At 38.5% G+C, this 20,207-nt stretch overlaps 1 protein-coding gene across 1 annotated transcript in view; it reads right to left on the bottom strand.

Annotated features, from left to right (window-relative positions):
• Positions 1–20,207, bottom strand: part of LOC128642302 (fatty acyl-CoA hydrolase precursor, medium chain) — a 93,244-nt gene that overhangs the window by 24,086 nt on the left and 48,951 nt on the right. Inside the window, exons 8-12 of the mRNA XM_053695029.1 lie at positions 15,655–15,795; positions 14,415–14,492; positions 10,139–10,286; positions 8,952–9,101; positions 8,791–8,863 (exon numbers count right to left, since the gene is read on the bottom strand). Of these exons, the coding sequence (XP_053551004.1) occupies positions 8,791–8,863; positions 8,952–9,101; positions 10,139–10,286; positions 14,415–14,492; positions 15,655–15,795 (590 nt within the window). The remainder of the gene's footprint in view (positions 1–8,790; positions 8,864–8,951; positions 9,102–10,138; positions 10,287–14,414; positions 14,493–15,654; positions 15,796–20,207) is intronic.

The raw sequence follows: 20,207 nt of genomic DNA, 5'->3' as shown, positions 1-20,207 counted from the left end.
CTGCGGCTTCCGGTGGAGGAGGAGCTACACAGGTGTGCTGCACAGGTGTAGCCCAAGCAATAGCTCCAGTCCCATACCTGCTGGCGGTAAATCTCTATGCGCCCAGCCCCCAGCCTCTGACTCTGGGCTGATGCATTTGCGTGGACAGCCAAGTAAATCTGCTCCGGAACCCATGCTAGTGGCCTATCATCCCACTGGCCTTAGCTACCTCCATCTATCTGGACTTTTTTTTTCTCACACGAAATATAAAATATCCATCATACCTGCTCTTTTCTTGGGCCTGAACTCTGCTGATACATTCAAACCCACCCTGGTTTCTGGGACCGTGTCTGTCCGCTAAAGAATACCTGCACTGTTACTACAGGACAAAACCCCCCCTGTGCGCCAGCCACCCCATGACAAACTAACTTTAAACTGCCGGCTAACTTTTCCTCTAAAGACGCCGCACTGCGGCAACTCTGCTGGTGGTTTTTCCTCTACTATTTGCAAACGTGTGTTTGCCGCATTGATGCGGCCCTGCTAACACTCTACCTTTAAATCTGATCCACCGCTGCGGTTTCCCCGTTATCCTGCTGATCCACGGATCTGCCTGCCGCTGTGTTGATGCCCCGCTGGTGCTCCGCTTTCACACCCTGCACCTCTGTGACCCCTCTGACGGCCCATGGAATGGCTCTTCCTTGCTCCTCCCTCCCCCACCGGTGCTGCGTGGGAGGGAACGGGGCTCATGCACAGAGCAGGACTTCGGTCCGGGGGCATCCCTTACAGACTGCTTGGCTGCACAGGCTGGTGCTGCTGCCTCCCCCGGTCCCGACGATCTGAGAGGGGGACCGACGCCGCCCACTGGACTAGCCGGAGCAAAGGAGGAGATACAGCAGTCCCTGCTTTGGAATCGAGCTGCTTGCCGGAGTACCTGAGTAGACGACGGACTCCTCGGGTGGCTGGATAACGCGCGGAAGGGGGGGGGTAAGTTGCTAAACAGGCACCACAGAGCAGATACACCTTGTGTTCTCTTCTTTTTTCTTATATATACTGCCAGTGCCACCCGAAGGAAATGTATATATAAGGACTGACAGGGTTTGACCCTGAAACTGATAAAGGAGCAAGAAGCTCTTAAAAAGTACCTGGGGACTTAAATGAGACTCTTACCACTCTGAAAATTTACACATATCTATAACTGTTTAAATAACTGCACAGAGTTAAATCTTACTGTACTATAAGAGTTGATGTTACATAGACGGGTGGAATAGATTAAGGCTTCAAACAGGCAGAAGCTACAAATCTGTACAAACTTCCAGGGTTATTCTGGTCACTCCTCTTGGAAAGGGGGGATAGTGTTGAAAGTATATGTCGAATGCTGCACTTTAGATCATGGCTGCAAATATTAGTATCTAGGATCACTACACAGCAGGCTAAACAGCCACAGGTAACCTAAAAACACATGACCTGAAACGATCCCCTTATCTCACTCCTGTACACCATAGTCTAGATTCCCCAGAGCTGTGGTCATACATATAAAAACAAACTCTGGCCAACTGGCTGCACCTACTTCTGAGTTTTCTTTTCCCTCTGATATCCCTGCTCTGAATTATAAGAATGCAGATTTAATGTTTAATGTTATATGCTGAGCATCTTTTGGGGCTCTCTTTCTTTCACTGCAGCTCTTGTCACACAAGAGCTGCCCAGGTTTCAAGTTTCTGGTGCCACCTATCAGGACCATATGGTCATGTCTGGTAAAATTTTTCAACTGATCTAAAAAACAATCCCTATCTAACAACAATTCGCTCATTATCAAACAAAACTAGATAATATTTAGAGTTTGATATTCTTTAGTAAGGTTTCCCAAGATACAGGGTTGCGGGTACTGTTAATAAAACAAAAACAACAACTAAACACTTAAAAGGAGAAATCTTGCTTAGAATTAGTGGCTCTCCCTTCAATATCCCCTAAATCACATCTATAAGACTTGGCGAGCGTGTCTCTAATCACCTCCTGGCCCCTGGAAAAACTTTTTTCCGGTGACCTGTATTTGCACCCCCCCCTCCTTTTTTTTTTTTTCTCTCCCCTCTCACTAACCGAAATCGGGTTTAAAGTAGAGCACGCACTCCCCTCACATTTCCCCACAGCTCCCTTCACTCCCTTTCCTCACTTTTTCTCTTCTTATTTTAGCACTCTGACAATTTTTCTAAAACACGATTTTTTCTCTTATACTCACTGAAGCATCCTATGGATAAATTTTTTCACTCACATGCTAAGACTCCCTCGCCAGTCATGACTGCAAAACACAAAGACAGGAGAGCAAAGAACACTATAGCAACCTCAGTTGAATCTCAAGAACCACGTCTTACCACATCTTCTGTAACTGATGTATCGGACATGCAAAATTTAGTCACCAGAATAACGGAAGCATTAGCCCCTAACTTTGATGCACTAAAGTCAGAAATCAAACAAGATATCACTCTCCTATCTCAGGAAATTAGACAGTTTGCAGGCAGAATCAATGAAATTGAGCAGAGAGTTTCAGATCTTGAAGATCTTACCACATCACATAACACCAAGTTAGATTCAACCAAACACTCCCTAAATGCAATCCAGGCCAAACTTGAAGATATTGAGAACCGTGCCCGTAGAAATAATATACGTCTGATAGGGATACCCGAGGATAAAAGATATGAGGATCTAAACTCCTTTATTTCTGAGCATCTACCTCAGCTTCTCAAACTCCCACCTAACTACCCACCGATAGTAGTAGAGAGGGTTCATAGGCTTGGTAGACCCTGGATGGATAATAAAGGAAATCATAGACCTAGACCAGTAATCGTAAAACTCTTGAATTTTCAAGATAAGGCTACCCTGATGCAATTCTATCGTAAGAATCAGCCTATCACTATTGGAGAATCGAAAATTCTCCTTTTTCAAGATTTCTCAGCCGAAACATCATCCAAAAGGAGGGTGTTAGCCCCTATGTGTACAAAACTGATCCAACAGGGCTACCAAGCCACCATAATCTATCCTGCAAAACTTAAAATCAAAGAAGCTGAGAACACATTTATTTTCAATACTCTTCAAGAAGTAGAACAACATCTGAAAGACTCCAACACTCTAGGCACATATCCACCAGGTTGAAAGGGGAAGAGAGAGAAAGAAGGGGGAAAGGGTTTTTTTTTCTCTCGTTGATTTTTCTATTCTTTTCCTTTTCCTCTCCACTTTTCTTTATTATGAGCAGGATTCCCTGTTTTAGGAAAGCAACGATAGATGGGGCCTTAAGCCCTCCTGGTTCCCCCCCCCCCTCTTTTTTTTTTCCTCTCCTTTCTTTCCTCCATTTCCTTCCCCCCCCCGCCCGCGCCGGTCACACCTGGACTCGGTCACACTACCCAGTTAAAAACTTATGGCCAACTTTAAACTAGTCTCATGGAACGTGGGTGGGATCTCCACTCCAATTAAAAGGAAGGCCATTTTAACGCACCTGAGGAAATTAGGGGCTGATATAGCATTTCTGCAGGAAACACATCTAACAACAGAAGAATCCCAGAAACTTAAATCCACATGGGTAAAAGAAATCTTTTTTTCCCCGGGAGAGCGAAGGAAACGAGGGGTGGCGATTCTGATTGGGAAGAAAACTGACCAAGCAGTTACTTATAGCGACATAGACCCAGATGGGAGATTTGTAATAATTAAACTTAAAATCCATAAAACAATTTATACACTATGCAATGTCTATGCCCCTAACAAATTAGACCCCAGTTTTTGGCACAAGATTCAGGCCAAAATTCTCTCTGTTCAGGAGGGACACCTAATACTAGGAGGTGATTTCAATATGTCTCCACAGTGCCCATTGGACAGACTTAGAACCTCTGGTAAGCTGCCTAAACAAAAACGGGATAATTTAGAAGCTAAATTAATAAAATCAATCATGCACAACCTAGCAATAAGAGATATCTGGAGGCTTCAAAACCCAGATGCCAGAGATTTCACCTGTCTGTCCAAGGCGCACAAAACAATGTCTAGAATCGATCTTTTTCTCATCAGCGACAGAATAAGGCTGACAGAAGCAAAGGCAGGCTTGTCTCCTATTTTTTTATCAGATCACGGCCCCATTTCGCTTGAGCTACTGACTAGCTGCTATAATAAGAAACCAACACGCTTTTTATTTCCTTCCTTTCTCGCGAATGATCTGAAGTTTAAGAACTGGCTTAAACTCAAATTTGCGGACTACCTGGATCATAATCAAGACTACATAGACTCGCCCCTGCTTTTCTGGGAGGCTGCTAAGGCAGTCCTCCGGGGCGAAATCATAGCCTACAGCGCGGAAAGACTTAGGAAAATACGACAAAGGGAGAAAGAAATTACTAGCTCAGTGATCAATTCATATAACTCTTACTTACTTGAAAAATCACCTAGATATTGGGCGAAATATATTCGGGCTAAAAATACAAGAGACACATTTGCAATCTTCCAGGAAACGCAGAGGGATCTCAGACTCCAAGCCAGAATCTACAGATTTGGTAACAAATCTGGCAAATTACTGGCAAATCTGGTAAAAAGGGAAAAGAAAACATCTCTCATTGAAAAGATTCAAGAGGATGGTATTCTTCTTGACAACCCAGAAGCAATAGCGAAAGCTTTCACGAGCTACTATCAGAATCTTTACCTAAGCAGAGGCTCAGATATTTCTCAGGCATCCCAATTCTGGAGTCGAGTAACCTGCCCAAAAATATCAACGGAATTAATTAATTCCCTAAACACACCAATCACTGAATCAGAGATAAATAAAACAATTGTAGATCTTGCCAATAATAAATCACCCGGACCAGACGGTCTCCCAAACGAGTTCTACAAAATTCTGAACTCTGAGATTACTCCCTACCTCAACAATTTATTTAACAGTATGTACATCAAAGGCAATCAGGTGGCCGCCTCTTTCTCTTCATCTAATACTGTTCTAATTTTGAAGGGAGGGAAAGATCCCTCCCTCAAAGAATCTTATAGGCCTATAGCTCTCCTGAATGGAGACTACAAGATATTCTGCTCTATCCTGGCTGAACGCCTCCAAGCACCACTTGCCACGGTGATACATCCGGACCAGGCAGGGTTTCTGAGGGGGCGAAACTCCTCAGCTAAAATCAGAGAGGCTATACTTATTACGGAGTATTTCAGGAAACTGGAAGTACTTGAGGGAGGGGGGGAGGGGGTGGCACCCGACCTGGCTATTCTTTCGATCGATGCAGAGAAAGCATTCGATTCGATACATTTCGACCATCTTTTTTCATCTCTGACAAATTTTGGTTTCAAAGGTAAATTTCTTGAATTCATTATGAATTTATATAAAGAACCACACACTACCTTGATTGTCAATTCTATAGCCTCTTCACAGATAACTCTTGGAAGGGGAACGCGCCAGGGGTGCCCCCTCTCTCCTCTTCTCTTTGACATCTCAATCGAACCACTAGCAATTATGGTTAGGCAACAACTTCCAGGCATCAAGATAGGGAAGCAAGTTATAAAAATCGCTTTATATGCAGACGACCTTCTGTTATACCTTTCAGATACTAAATCCAGCATCCCCAAATTGTTAAACATTACTACTCAATTTGGGTCCTTCTCGGGATACAGGATTAACGAAGTAAAATCAGAGCTACTATGGTTGAGACAAAATAAAGACTCTCTTCACGATACCCCTTTCTCTGTCTCTAAAACATCTCTTAAATATCTTGGAATCTTAATCCCCTCATCCCAGGGGGACTTGTATAATCTTAATTTCTCTCCGATTTTTTAAATGATCAGGGAAAAACTTAAAAATTGGCAATCCCTTCCGCTATCCTTATCCGGACGGATTGCTCTGTTTAAAATGATCTTGCTCCCAAAACTCCTCTACCTTCTCCAGAACATCCCAGTAATTCTCTTGGAGAAAGACATCCGCTCCTTAAATGGCTCACTTAGCAAATTCCTCTGGCAGGAAAAAAGACCTCAGATATCCTTAAATAAACTTTTTCTATCAAAAGAGAGTGCTGGTCTTGCACTGCCAGACATTCGATCCTATAATTATGCTTTTTTAGCCCGCGTGGTGGCCGACTGGCTATCCCAGAGTAATTATGTTACGAATCAGCCCCTGGAAGAGAACATGTGTAGCCCATATCAGCTGATAGCGCTGGCCCATTGCCCACCAAAAGACCTACCAGGCAAAAGATTCAAATCTGTCTCTAATCCACTAAAGGCCTGGTGGAAAATAAGTAATCTACTATCTCTAAATGGGAAAATTTCTCATTATCTTCCAATACAGGGAAATCCGAAATTTCCCGCAGGAGTCAGTTCGGGAACTTTTGGGAAATGGCAGGACCTAGGTTTAAGTAGAGTAATACAACTTTGGGATCCAGAAAGGAACATTGTCAAATCCTTTGACGAGCTAAAAGGAGAGTTTCACATCAACAATAAGGAATTTTTTGCATTCCTACAAGTTAGACATTTCTTACTCGAACTAGTGAACGAGGTAGGATGGAGCTGGAATATGGGAAAACTGGAAGGCTGGATCACTTTGTTTAAGAACGGCATCAGGTCTATCTCCCCATGCTATCAGCTGCTTAAATCAGCCAAAGGCGCTGTAGAGCTAGAGAAAATCACTGCTTTATGGAACAGGCTACTACCACAATCTACCATTGATACAAAAATTATTCAAAACTCAATATGCAAAGTGGCTCAGGTCTCTCTTTCAGCCACATGGCACGAGATGCACATTAAACTTCTTCACAATGTATACTTCACTCCCAAAAAAGGCGATAAAATTCATTATGCCAGCTTTAACAAATGCCCAAAGTGTTCACTCCCTGCAGTGGATGTAATACACATGATCTGGAGCTGCCCCAGAATAAGATACCTTTGGTATAAATTAGAGTTCTGGATTAACAAAACCCTTAGGATCTCCCATCCGGGTCTCACACAGCTGCTGATTGTTTTTGGTCATGGGGAACACAATTCAGAGAATAAATTGATATTTTTATCTATTTTAGCAACTAGATACCTTATCTTCAAAAAATGGAAGACGAGGGCAGTACCATCTATCTCAGAGATAAAGAACTGTCTGAAAAAACAATGCCTCTTAGAACAAAAGGACACCAATCTAGATAATGACTTAGACATTAGAAGATTCTTTAGCAAATGGTCTGCCTTCATCAAGTCACTACAAGACACAGAAATACATGACCTTATATTCCCCTTCAGGAACTCGGAACTGGTTCTTCTGGGTGCTTGGTAGAGATCTGAAGGTGCTCTGACGCGGGCGGGGTTCTTTTTATATCCCTATATCCCTCTTCTTCTTTTTTTCTTACCTCCTTCCTTCCCCATTTTTTTTTCCTCCCCCCCTTTTTTCCTCCCCCGTCTCTCCTTTCCCCCCCTCCCCCCCCCTTTTTTTTTTTTTTTTTTTCTTTTTTTTTTTTTTTTTCCCTCCTTGTTTTTTGCTTGTTTTGTTTTATTCTGTTTTGTTCTGATTTTTTTCTTTTTTTCTTCTTCTTTTTTGTTTCTTTAATCAGCATAAATAAAATAGAAAAGATTCCAGCTTAGTGCACAAATTTTTTGCTGTGGGGACCAACTTATTAAGACAAAATGAAGTTATTGTTTTAAACTATCTTTGAGGTTCTCCGAAATGTGATTTACCTGGCCCTGCGTGGCACAAAGAGGTTGAATTTATTTTTGACTGTACACTCTGCTGGATTTAAATAAATATTTTAAAAAAAACATATACAGTATATATACACATACATCTTTAGACATATATATGTATGTATCTCAAGGTTAAAGCCATTTTTTTAATATTTTTTTATTTAATTTATTGATTCTTAAGATTGACATGCCTGACTTTTTTTTTCTAACACCTGAGAACTCATATCTTTGTGCCTTTATAACTTTTTTTGTGCAATTTTTTTAAATATATTTTTTATAGTTGGTATTATTATGAGTGTAACTATACTGTAACTTTACAATGTATTTTTGATGTGTTTTGTGACACTTTTTTGTTTCGCAAAACAGTTCAGAGCACAGGACGCAGTAATCTTTCTAGCGTAAATTGTGATTGTCCTTAAACGATTGCGTTTACTTTCAACTTGTAAAATGAGCAGAAAACCAGAATGTGCAAACACCCACAATAAACCCATTATCTCTCATTCATAACTGTTAGCACTCCACTCGTAATCTGGCCCTCTTTCCACTATAAATGTTGTTTCTTCCATATAATTTTCCAATCTTGGCGATTGTTCTAAAAGGCCGATTCAGTCAGCTTGCACACACTACGCATGTGCATCTCACTATGAGGCGCCCCTCTGTTTTCTCTCTCATCGCATCTCACTATGCACAAAGCACGTATCATTGTGCACAACACAGAGCATGGTCGCATCCACAACTTGATAACATCAATGAAAGGAGGAGTCTGATGGCCATTTTAAAATGGCAAACGAAGCAAAAGAAACCTTTTTTTTTTCACTGCTTGGAAAAAATTACTGCTCCTTGGTATAATGTTCTACGGTGTCTTCTATGGGCAAGGATTATAATACATTAAGTTTATTTTTAGTGTAGACTGTCCCTTTAAAGGAACTATGTTTAAATATTGATACAAACACTGCTTCCAGATCACTAAAGACACATGCATGCTCCTGAGCTTACCCAAAATGACTCTTTAAGAAAGGATTGTAAGAGAACTAAGCACAATTGAAATGGAAAGCTTTGTACAATCCTGTGCGCTATCCAATCTATTTCAACGTTACTGTCTCTTTAAGCTGAGAGGGGAAAATAATCAAATTTTCTTACCCATTTCTAGCAAAGTTGGCCCAATATTTCATAACTTGTCTGCTTAGGGTTTTTTCTTCATCAGTAGCAGGCACTTGTAAAGAAAGAAATATCTATATCTAGTTATCATGATAATTTGGCAATACAAAAAAACTAAATGAATGACAAATGAAGTGGCTTACATCTGAAGACGGTTTCTTCAGTCAAGAATGGACTTCCCAGAACAGAGGGAATTTCATCAGCATGATCTGCTTTAACAAAAGCTGGCTTGGAATCTTTAAAGATTGAGGGACGGTGCTGAAATTCATAGAAATAAACAGGCAAGCCAGAATCTGCAAAGTAAGAAATGAACAACAATAATAATAATAATAAAAATGTCTTATTATCAGGCTACAATAATTAAGGATGCCAAGTTCCTAAAGATGGTAAACCAGAATATACTTGATAGCACATTGATAAATAATGTAGACTGTACAGAAAAATGAATAGGGCAAAACAAAATAACTGGAACTTGCTATAGATATTAAAGGGACAGTCTAAACAAAATTAAACTTTCATGATACATGTAATTTTAAGCAACTTTCCAATTTACTTTTATCATCAAATTTGCTTTGTTCTCTTGGTATTCTTAGATGAAAGCTAAACCTAGGTAGGCTAATACGCTAATGTCTAAACCCTATAAGACTGCCTCTTATCTCAGTGCATTGTGAAAGGTTTTTTTTACAGCTAGAAGGTGTTAGTTCATGTGTGCCATATAGGTAACATTGTGCTCATGCCTGTGAAGTTACTTATGAGAGGACACTGATTGGCTAAAATGCAAGTCTGCCAAAAGAACTGAAATAAAGGGGCTGTTTGCAGAGGCTTAAATACAAGGTAATCACAGAGGTAAAAAGTATATTATTATAATAGTGTTAGTTATGCAAAACTGGGGAATGGGTAATAAAGGAATTATCTATTTCTTTAAACAGTAACATTTTTGGAGTAGGCTGTTCCTTTAATAGAAAAATACATGGTTGAAGAATAGTGAGCAAAGTGTTGTAAAAAAACCCCCAAAAAACTAAAATACAACCAACTTTAAAACTGCATATGTAAGTTATTGCATTTGAGCATGAAGAGGAATTCATAAAAACTGGGAGAAGGTCTGTTATATATGAAATAAATATTAAATAAGTTCAGTTAAAAATACATTTTTGAAACAAAAAATATAATCATGTTCTCACATGCTTTAGGAAAGCAGAAATAGCAATGCTACCACCATCAGATATGCAATGTAAGGTTTTTATACATGAATGATACATGTCATCTATAGCATATCTAACATAGCAGTTCCTACAATAAGCTAGTTTAAAAAATGAATTATTTTAAATACCTCTATGGTATTTTGCAGTTTTGATGGCTGGCACAACAAAGGCAATATCCCCGGCTATATCAAGGAATCTGGATCGAATTTCTTGAGGATCTTCTACGTCACTAAAGTACTCTTTCATTATTATACTAAATGATTCAGAACTGAAGCCCTACAAAACAGGAAGTGAAACATAATTTTTTTTCCCGAAGATTAGACATAGATTTAAAAACTTCCATTTTAAAGAAACTAACAGCTAGATTACAAGTTTTGCATTATGAGTGAAAAAGCAGCGTTATGGGTTATAACGCTGCTTTTTCACTACCACTGCTATTACGAGACTTGTAGGTACAGCTGTACCACACACTTTTTTGGCCTTAACGCAAATTAACTTTGCGTAAAGTCTTTTTTCAATGGGACTTCCATTGCGTCGATATTACAAGTTTTTTCTGGGAGGCCAAAAAGTGAGCGGTACAGTCTATCCTGCAAGACTCATAATGCAATCTAAAGTCAGTAGTTATGAGTTTTACGCTACAAAGCTGTAGCATAAAACTCATAACTAAAGTGCTAAAAAGTACACTAACACCCATAAACTACCTATTAACCCCTAAACCGAGGCCCTCCCGCATCGCAAACACTAAAATAAAATTATTAACCCCTAATCTGCTGCTCCTGACATCGCCGCCACTATAATAAACATATTAACCCCTTAACCGCCACACTCCCACATCGCAAAAACTAGTTAAATATTATTAACCTTTAATCTGCCACCCCTAACATTGACGCCACCTACCTACATTTATTAACCCCTAATCTTCCGCTCCGGACATCGCCGCCACTATACTAAAGTTATTAACCCCTAAACCTAACCCTAAATCTAACCCTAACACCCCCTAACTTTAATATAATTAAAATAAATCTAAATAAAACATACTATTAATAACTAAATAATTCCTATTTAAATCTAAATACTTACCTGTAAAATAAACCATAAGCTAGCTACAATATAACTAATAGTTACATTGTAGCTAGCATAGGTTTTATATTTATTTCACAGGCAAATTTGTATTTATTTTAACTAGGTAGACTAGTTAGTAAATAGTTATTTACTATTACTAACTACCTAGCTAAAATAAATACAAATTTACCTGTAAAATAAAACCTAACCTGTCTTACACTAACACCTAACCTTACACAACAATTAAATAAATAACATAAATTAAATACAATTACCTAAATTAAAAAAAAAAACTAAATTACACAAAATAAAAAAGAAATGATCAAATAGTTAAACTAATTACACCTAATCTAATAGCCCTATCAAAATAAAAAAGCCCCCCCAAAATAAAAAAAACCCTAGCTTAAACTAATCTACCAATAGCCCTTAAAAGGGCCCTTTGCTGGGCATTGCCCCAAAGAAATCAGCTCTTTTACCTGTAAAATAAAATACAAACAACCCCCCAACAGTAAAACACACCACCCACACAACCAACCCCCCAAATAAAAACCTAACTAAAAAAACCTAAGCTCCCCATTGCCCTGAAAAGGGCATTTGGATGGGCATAGCCCTTTAAAGGGCATTTAGCTCTTTTTCTGCCCAAACCCTAACCTAAAAATAAAACCCACCCAATAAACCCTTAAAAAAGCCTAACACTAACCCCTGAAGATCCACTTACAGTTTTGAAGACCAGACATCCATCCTCAACAAAGCCAGGAGAAGTCTTCATCCAAGCGGCAAGAAGTCCTCAATGAAGCCGGGAGAAGTCTTCATCCAAGCCGGCAGAAGTGGTCCTCCAGACAGGCAGAAGTCTTCATCCAGATGGCATCTTCTATCTTCATCCATCCAGCACGGAGCGGGTCCATCTTCAAGACATCCAGCACGGAGCATGCTCTTCTTTCCACGGCGACTAATAAAGGTTCCTTTAAGTGACGTCATCCAAGATGGCGTCCCTTGAATTCCGATTGGCTGATAGAATTCTATCAGCCAATTGGAATTAAAGGTGAAAAAATCCTATTGGCTGAAGCAATCAGCCAATAGGATTGAGCTTCAATCCTATTGGTTGATCCAATCATCCAATAGGATTGAGCTTGCATTCTATTGGCTGTTCCAATCATCCAGTAGAATGTGAGCTCAATCCTATTTGCTGATTGCATCAGCCAATAGGATTTTTTCACCTTAATTCCGATTGGCTGATAGAATTCTATCAGCAAATAGGAATTAAAGGTGAAAAAATCCTATTGGCTGATGCAATCAGCCAATAGGATTGAGCTTCAATCCTATTGGCTGATCCAATCAGCCAATAGGATTGAGCTCACATTCTATTGGCTGTTCCAATCAGCCAATAGAATGTGAGCTCAATCCTATTGGCTGATTGGATCAGCCAATAGGATTGAAGCTCAATCCTATTGGCTGATTGCATCAGCCAATAGAATTTTTTCACCTTTAATTCCGATTGGCTGATAGAATTCTATCAGAATTCAAGGGACGCCATCTTGGATGACGTCACTTAAAGGAACCTTAATTTTTCAGTCGCCATGGAAAGAAGAGGATGCTCCAAGCTGGATGTCTTGAAGATGGACCCGCTCCGCACCGGATGGATGAAGATAGAAGATGCCGTCTGGATGAAGACTTCTGCCCATCTGGAGGACCACTTCTGCAGGCTTGGATGAAGACTTCTCCCGGCTTCGTTGAGGACTTATTGCCGCTTGGATGAAGACTTCTCTCAGCTTCGTTGAGGATGGATGTCCGGTCTTCAAAACTGTAAATAGATCTTCGGGGGTTAGTGTTAGGCTTTTTTTAAGGGTTTATTGGGTGGGTTTTATTTTTAGGTTAGGGTTTGGGCAGAAAAAGAGCTAAATGCCCTTTTAAGGGCAATGCCCATCCAAATGCACTTTTCAGGGCAATGGGGAGCTTAGGTTTTTTTAGTTAGGTTTTTATTTCAGGGGGGTTGGTTGTGTGGGTGGTGGGTTTTACTGTTGGGGGGTTGTTTGTATTTTATTGTACAGGTAAAAGAGCTGATTTCTTTGGGGCAATGCCCCGCAAAAGGCACTTTTAAGGGCTATTGGTAGTTTAGTTTAGGCTAGGGTTTTTTTTTTATTTGGGGGGGGGGGGGTTATTTTGATAGGGCTATTAGAATAGGTGTAATTAGTTTAACTATTTGATCATTTATCTATTTTGTGTAATTTAGTGTTTGCTTTTTTGTAATTTAGGTAATTGTATTTAATTTATGTAATTAATTTAATTGTTGTGTAATGTTAGGTGTTAGTGTAAGACAGGTTAGGTTTTATTTTACAGGTAAATTTGAATTTATTTTAGCTAGGTAGTTAGTAAATAGTTAATAACTATTTACTAACTAGTCTACCTAGTTAAAATAAATACAAACTTGCCTGTAAAATAAAAATAAACCCTAAACTAGCTACAATGTAACTATTTGTTATAGTGTAGCTAACTTAGGGTTTATTTTACAAGTAAGTATTTAGTTTTAAATAGGAATAATTTAGTTATTAATAGTAGGGTTTTATTTAGATTTATTTTAATTATATTTAAGTTAGTGGGTGTTAGGGTTAGACTTAGGTTTAGGTGTTAATAAATTTAGTATAGTGGCGGCGATGTTGGGGGCGGCAGATTAGGGGTTAATAAGTGTAGGTAGGTTGCAGCGACATTGGGGGTGGGAGATTAGGGGTTAATAAATATAATGTAGGTGTTTAGCGATGTTGGGGCAGCAGATTAGGGGTTAATAAGTATAATGTAGGTGTCGGCGATGTCGGGAGCGGCAGATCAAGGGTTAATAAATATAATGTAGGTGTTGGCGATTTCGGGGGCGGAAGATTAGGGGTTAATAAGTGTAAGATTAGGAGTGTTTAGAGTCGGGTTCATGTTAGGGTGTTAGGTGTAAACATCAATTTAGTTTCCCCATAGGAATCAATGGGGCTGTGTTTCGGAGCTTTACGCTGCTTTTTTGCAGGTGTTAGGCTTTTTTCAGCCGGCTCTCCCCATTGATGTCTATGGGGAAATCGTGCACGAGCACGTAAAACCAGCTCACCGCAGCTTTCAGCAGCGCTGGTATTGGAGTGCGGTATGGAGCACAATTTTGCTCTACGCTCACTTCTTGCCTGATAACGCCGTTTTTATGAAAACCTGTAATACTAGCGCTGTAGGGAAGTGAGCGGTGACAATAGCGTGCAAGTTAGCACCGCACCCCTCATAACGCAAAACTTGTAATTTAGCCATAAATTATTTATAAACAAACACGTTTTGTACAAATTGCTTTGAAAATTTTAAATTGCAAAACAATCTTACAAGTAAAGGAAGGTTCTGCAGCACAGATTCTACGGTGTCTATATTCATTCCTTCTGCTAATCCACTGATATTCATCAACTGGTAAAAAGAAAAATACAATGTAAAATTATTTCACAGCAAAAAAACTTGAAAAGTTCTCATTTCAGTAAAGCAAAATTGCACATTTAGGGTTGGATTACAAGTAAAGCATAAATTAATACTTCTGCTTGAGTGTTAATTGAGCTAGAATTAAGATTTCTGCAGTCAGTGCAAAAATCCAGTTAGAATATCGCATACACGTTCACGTAATCCCCCATAGAAGATGGAGGGAAAAGAGTGGGAAAAACACCTCACTCTCACGCAAACACACTCGTATATTCTAATTTGATCTAAACAAACATGAAAATATGAATATTTCACATTCTATTGTTCTTTACATAGCAAAATATGTTTTATTTATTCATAAATACATATTTCTACATACATTGTATCTGATGGTATTTTGGTACAATATATATATATACCTATATTTACACATGATTAGGATTATAAGAATATCTATTTAGAAATACTTAGGACATATTATTCTATGGGCAGAACATTTGAATGTGAAATACATAGTTAAAACCTTTATTAAAAATGAATATTGCATAAATATGCTTTTACATGTTTTCATCTACTTAATGGCAGCTGGTATAATGAGTCATTTGAAAGACATTAAGAGAAAGCAATTTTACAGTACAGATTCCCTTTAAAGAGAAGTAGATTTCTGAGGAGATCAGAAAGAAGATTACTTTGTAGCAGTGGCAGGTTTATGGGGCTTCTAGAACTGCCACTGCTAAGTAGAATTAATTATTTTATATTATCAACAAGGAGCAAGAAACTAGAGAAGCTAGGGGAGTCTGGTGTGTCCATTGACGGGTTAACAGAGGAACGCATTAGAGTGGTTGTGTAAAGGGCTCCAACACTGAAGTCTTTTCCCTGATCACCAATATCAAAACAACCAATGGCAAGGCACCCTGATCCATTCCTAATATCAATATTCAGTAGGCTGCAAAATTAGGTAATATTCTGCGATTTGTATAAAAATGACAAATCATATATATTATAATCATCACATTAATGATTTACGTAGCTGTTATCTTCCACTTGTAATCTGCCCCTGAGGAAACTGTGAATTTAAACTATGATCAAATACACATAATATATAATGCTGAACATATTTGAAGACATTGTTACTATTAATATAAATTTTACTTACCAGTGGAAGAATCCATCCAAACTCATGATTGTTAACTCCAATCAAAAAGGGGACACGGTTTATTTCTTTGTCAATCAAAATCTGCTCTGCACTTTTGGGAAGAAACACTCCATCTACACAAGCAGTTATAGCTCCCATTACCTTCAGAAAAAGTCAAAGCAGTTTTAAAATTGGTCATTAAAGCACCATCCTATACCATTATCTTTAAACTTCTGCATGTAATACACCTGCATTGATTAATTTAAAGGGGCAGTCTAGTCAACATTAAACTTTCATGATTCAGATAGGGCATGCAATTTTAAACAACTTTCCAATTTACTTTTATCATCAAATTTGCTTTGTTCTCTTGGTATTGAGGCTACACCTCTATAGGCTCATATGAATATGCTAATTAGTAAGTCCCCTTATCTAAGTGCATTTTGACAGTTGTTCAGAGCTAGATAGTGCTAGTTCATGTGTGACAAACATTGTGTTCACTCCATGGAGTTTTTTTATGAGTCAGAACTGATTGGCTAAAATGCAAGTCGGTCAAAAGAACAGAGATAAGAGGCAGTCTGCAGAGGGTTAGATACAAGGTAACAACAAAGGTAAAAATGTATATTAATAAAACCATAATGATTATGCAAAACTGGAAAATGGGTAATAAAGAGATTATCTATCTTTTTAAACAATAACAATTCTGGCATAGTCTGTCCCATTAAAGCACATATCTCAGTACAAAAATGTTGTAATCATCTTACACACAGACTTTTAAGAAGAAAGATAGGTGTTGTACGTGAAAAATATCATTTCTGCTCCCCTTGGGTATTGCAGCACTTTTATGCAGTAACAGTACAAGGGCATTAATGTAAAGGCACCAGTTATGTGAACAAATATTTTATTGATGGTAAGTCAATTTACATTGTTAATCATTCCACGTGAGCCATCAGAAAAATGTGTTGTGGGATTGAGTCTACATATGTGGAATCTAAACCTCAGTTCAAACCCGCTTTGGGGTTTTTTGGGGGAATTTGAGTTAGAACATTAAAATGATGGTACACTTTCCCCTTTGTATAAACAGATCCGGAATGTAAGCAATATTTTATATGGAGTTTAATTCATCAGTTGTAATGAAGAAACACTTTAAACTTACTTTTTAAAGTAGCACTAAAATTCTAATACCCTGCGCTCTCGCGACCCAATTCAAAAGTATTTTTTTTGTGAGCTAACAGTTTGAACTGTTCTCCAATCTTTGCTGTATCCATATGGCAGTCACATATTTTTTGTGGCTAGAGTACTGATTGGAAAACCATACGGTTACAAAGAAAATTACTTTTGAACTGGACGGTTGGAGCGTGCGGTATTTAAAATTCAGTACTACATTAAAAAGTAAGTTATAGCGTATCTTCATTAGGGATGGTTGAATGTGCTAAAAGTAGAATAAATAGAATAAAGTAGAATAAGTTGTCCTGTGGACATTCGTTTTGCACAATTCAATGTTGATAAGAATTAAAATCCATTAAATTTGGTAATCAAATGCTATTTCGGGTTTTTGATTGTTACTTTTATTTTTGAATGTTCATATTTTGATCAAATATCCACATTCGAAATTTCGAATTTAACTTTCTATTTAACTAATACTTTTCAGAAGTTTAATAGTTCATGGTAGGGAATTTAGTGAATTGATACTTAATAGATACAAATACATCAATATTTCTATTGCAAATATTGCATAATTAAAATATTACATTCAAAAGAGAGCATGAGAGATACTATTACAAATATATGGATTTGAATTTTTTGAATTTGCATATTGCATAATTCAAATTACGTTATTAGAACATTTTTAATCGAATAGTACGTTTAACGAAAGCACTAGCAATACTATTACATTAAACAAATGTTAGAATATTGTACAAACATTTGAAATTCAAAACAAATTAATGTGTTAAATTATTTTAATTTTTCGAATGTTGCGAAACATTCACCCATCCAAAGGGATTTATTGAATTTGTTTGCCATTGCAATCCCATAGTTTTGTTAAAGGGACACGAAACTCAACATTAAACTTTCATGGTTTATAAAAAGCAAATCATTTTAAGATACCTCTACTATCAAATTTACTTTTTATCTTTTAAATTTTAAATAGTATCCCTCTTTGGGTTCAGAAGCTGTAAAGCACTACTGGGAGCTAGCTAGTTTTGGTGGCTATGCACATATACCTCTTGTCATTGACTCCCCAGATGTGTTTAGACAGTACCTAGTAGTACATTGCTCTACTGGAGCTGACTTTAATTATGTGTTTAACTCCTTTGTAGGGGTTAAACACATAGTTATATGCAAGCAATAGTACAATAATAAAACACTTTAACACCTTTCTTTTTGCACTTTTTAATAACATGCTCTAAACATTTCACTACATATTCTACAATGTCCCTTTAAATTAAAACCTAAATAGTTAGAGAATGTTATTTTAGCACTACTGACCGATCAAATCTATGTGTCTAACCCCTGCAAAAGGGTTAAACACATATGTAAACTCCCTACTGCTCATCAAGGCTCATTAAGGAAATGTGGATGGAGCGTGTTTGTGCTCATCCTTCCTCACAACTCCCCTTTGCATTTGACTTCTTGATTTGTTTATGACCTTGCTGTTAGCTGGCTGTCCTGACCTTTGGCTGTCTACTTACTTTGCCTTTGTTTAAAGTGATGGTAAATTCACATAGATGAAACTACTTTATATTAATTATATTATTATTACATATATTGTATATTGTGAGGCAGCCGGTTCATCCAATAGGGTATGCCTTGATTCACTGTTTACTCTAAGCTGCGTTAGGATTATAGTGAAGACTGCACTTGCACAGTGGAACTTCTGCCTGATGCAGTTTCTAATTACAACCACAGGAGACTATGGATACTTTTTTACGTAGATCATGTGGTGCATCCCCTATTGGATGAACCATACACCAGTCAAATTGACAGTATTGAAATTTTCACAGTGAGGTGGCCGGAGTGCAAGTAATGGAGCAGGATTAAAAAATAAGATTTTAATAGAAATAATGCAAACTGAACAATTATTTTGGCATCAATATATATATATATATATATATATATATATATATATATATATATATATATATATATATATACATAGTATCTCACAAAAGCAAATTTTTGTAAATATTTTATTATATCTTTTCATGTGACAACACTGAAGAAATGACACTTTGCTACAATGTAAAGTAGTGAGTGTACAGCCTGTATAACAGTGTACATTTGCTGTCCACTCAAAATAACTCAACACACAGCCATTAATATCTAATCCATTGGCAACAAAAGTGAGTACACCCCTAAGTGGAAATGTCCAAATTGGGCCTAATTAGCCATTTTCCCTCCCCAGTGTCATGTGACTCAGTGTTACAAGATCTTATGTGTGAATGGGGAGCAGGTGTGTTAAATTTGGTGTTATCATTCTCACACTCTCTCATACTGGTCACTGGAAGTTAATCATGGCACCTCGTGGCAAAGAACTCTCTGAGGATCTGAAAAAAAGAATTGTTGCTCTACATAAAGATGGCTTAGGCTATAAGAAGATTGCCAAGACCCTGAAACTGAGCTGCAGCACGGTGGGCAAGACCATACAGCGGTTTCACAGGACAGGTTCCACTCAGAACAAGCCTTACCATGGTTGACCAAATAAGTTGAGTGAATATGCTCAGCGTCATATCCAGAGGTTGTCTTTGGGCAATAGATGTATGAGTGCTGCCAGCACTGCTGCAGAGGTTGAAGTGGTGGGGGGTCAGCCTGTCAGTACTCAGACCATACGCTGCACACTTCATCAAATTGGTCTGCATGGCTGTCATCCCAGAAGGAAGCCTCTTCTAAAGATGATGCACAAGAAAGCCTGCAAACAGTTTGCTGAACACAAGCAGACTAAGGACATGGATTACTGGAACCATGTCATATGGTCCGATGAGACCAAGATAAATTTATTTGGTTCAGATGGTGTCAAGCATGTGTGGCGGCAACCAGGTGAGGAGTACAAAGACAAGTGTGTCTTGCCTACAGTCAAACATGGTGGTGGGAGTGTCATGGTCTGGGCCTGCATGAATGCTGCCAGCACAGGGGAGCTACAGTTAATTGAGGGAACCATCAATGCCAACATGTACTGTGACATACTGAAGCAGAGCATGATCCCCTCCCTTCGGAGACTGGGCCACAAGGCAGTATGCCAACATGATAAAAACCCCAAACACACCTTCAAGATGACCCCTACCTTGAAGCTGAGGGTAAAGGTGATGGACTGGCCAAGCATGTCTCCAGACCTTAACCCTATTGAGCATCTGTGGGGCATCCTCAAACGAAAGGTGGGGGAGCACAAGGTCTCTAACATGCACCAACTCTGTGATGTCATAATTTAGGAGTGGAAGAGGACTCCAGTGGCAACCTGTGAAGCTCTGGTGAACTCCATGCCCAAGAAGGTTAATGCAGTGCTGGAAAATAATGGTGGCCAGACAAAATATTGACCCTTTGGGCCTAATTTAGACATTTCCACTTAGGGGTGTACTCAC

The sequence above is a fragment of the Bombina bombina genome, chromosome 1 (genome assembly GCF_027579735.1).
Source record: "Bombina bombina isolate aBomBom1 chromosome 1, aBomBom1.pri, whole genome shotgun sequence".
Taxonomy (NCBI): Eukaryota; Metazoa; Chordata; class Amphibia; order Anura; family Bombinatoridae; genus Bombina; species Bombina bombina.
This window is presented reverse-complemented; position numbering and strand designations above follow the sequence as displayed.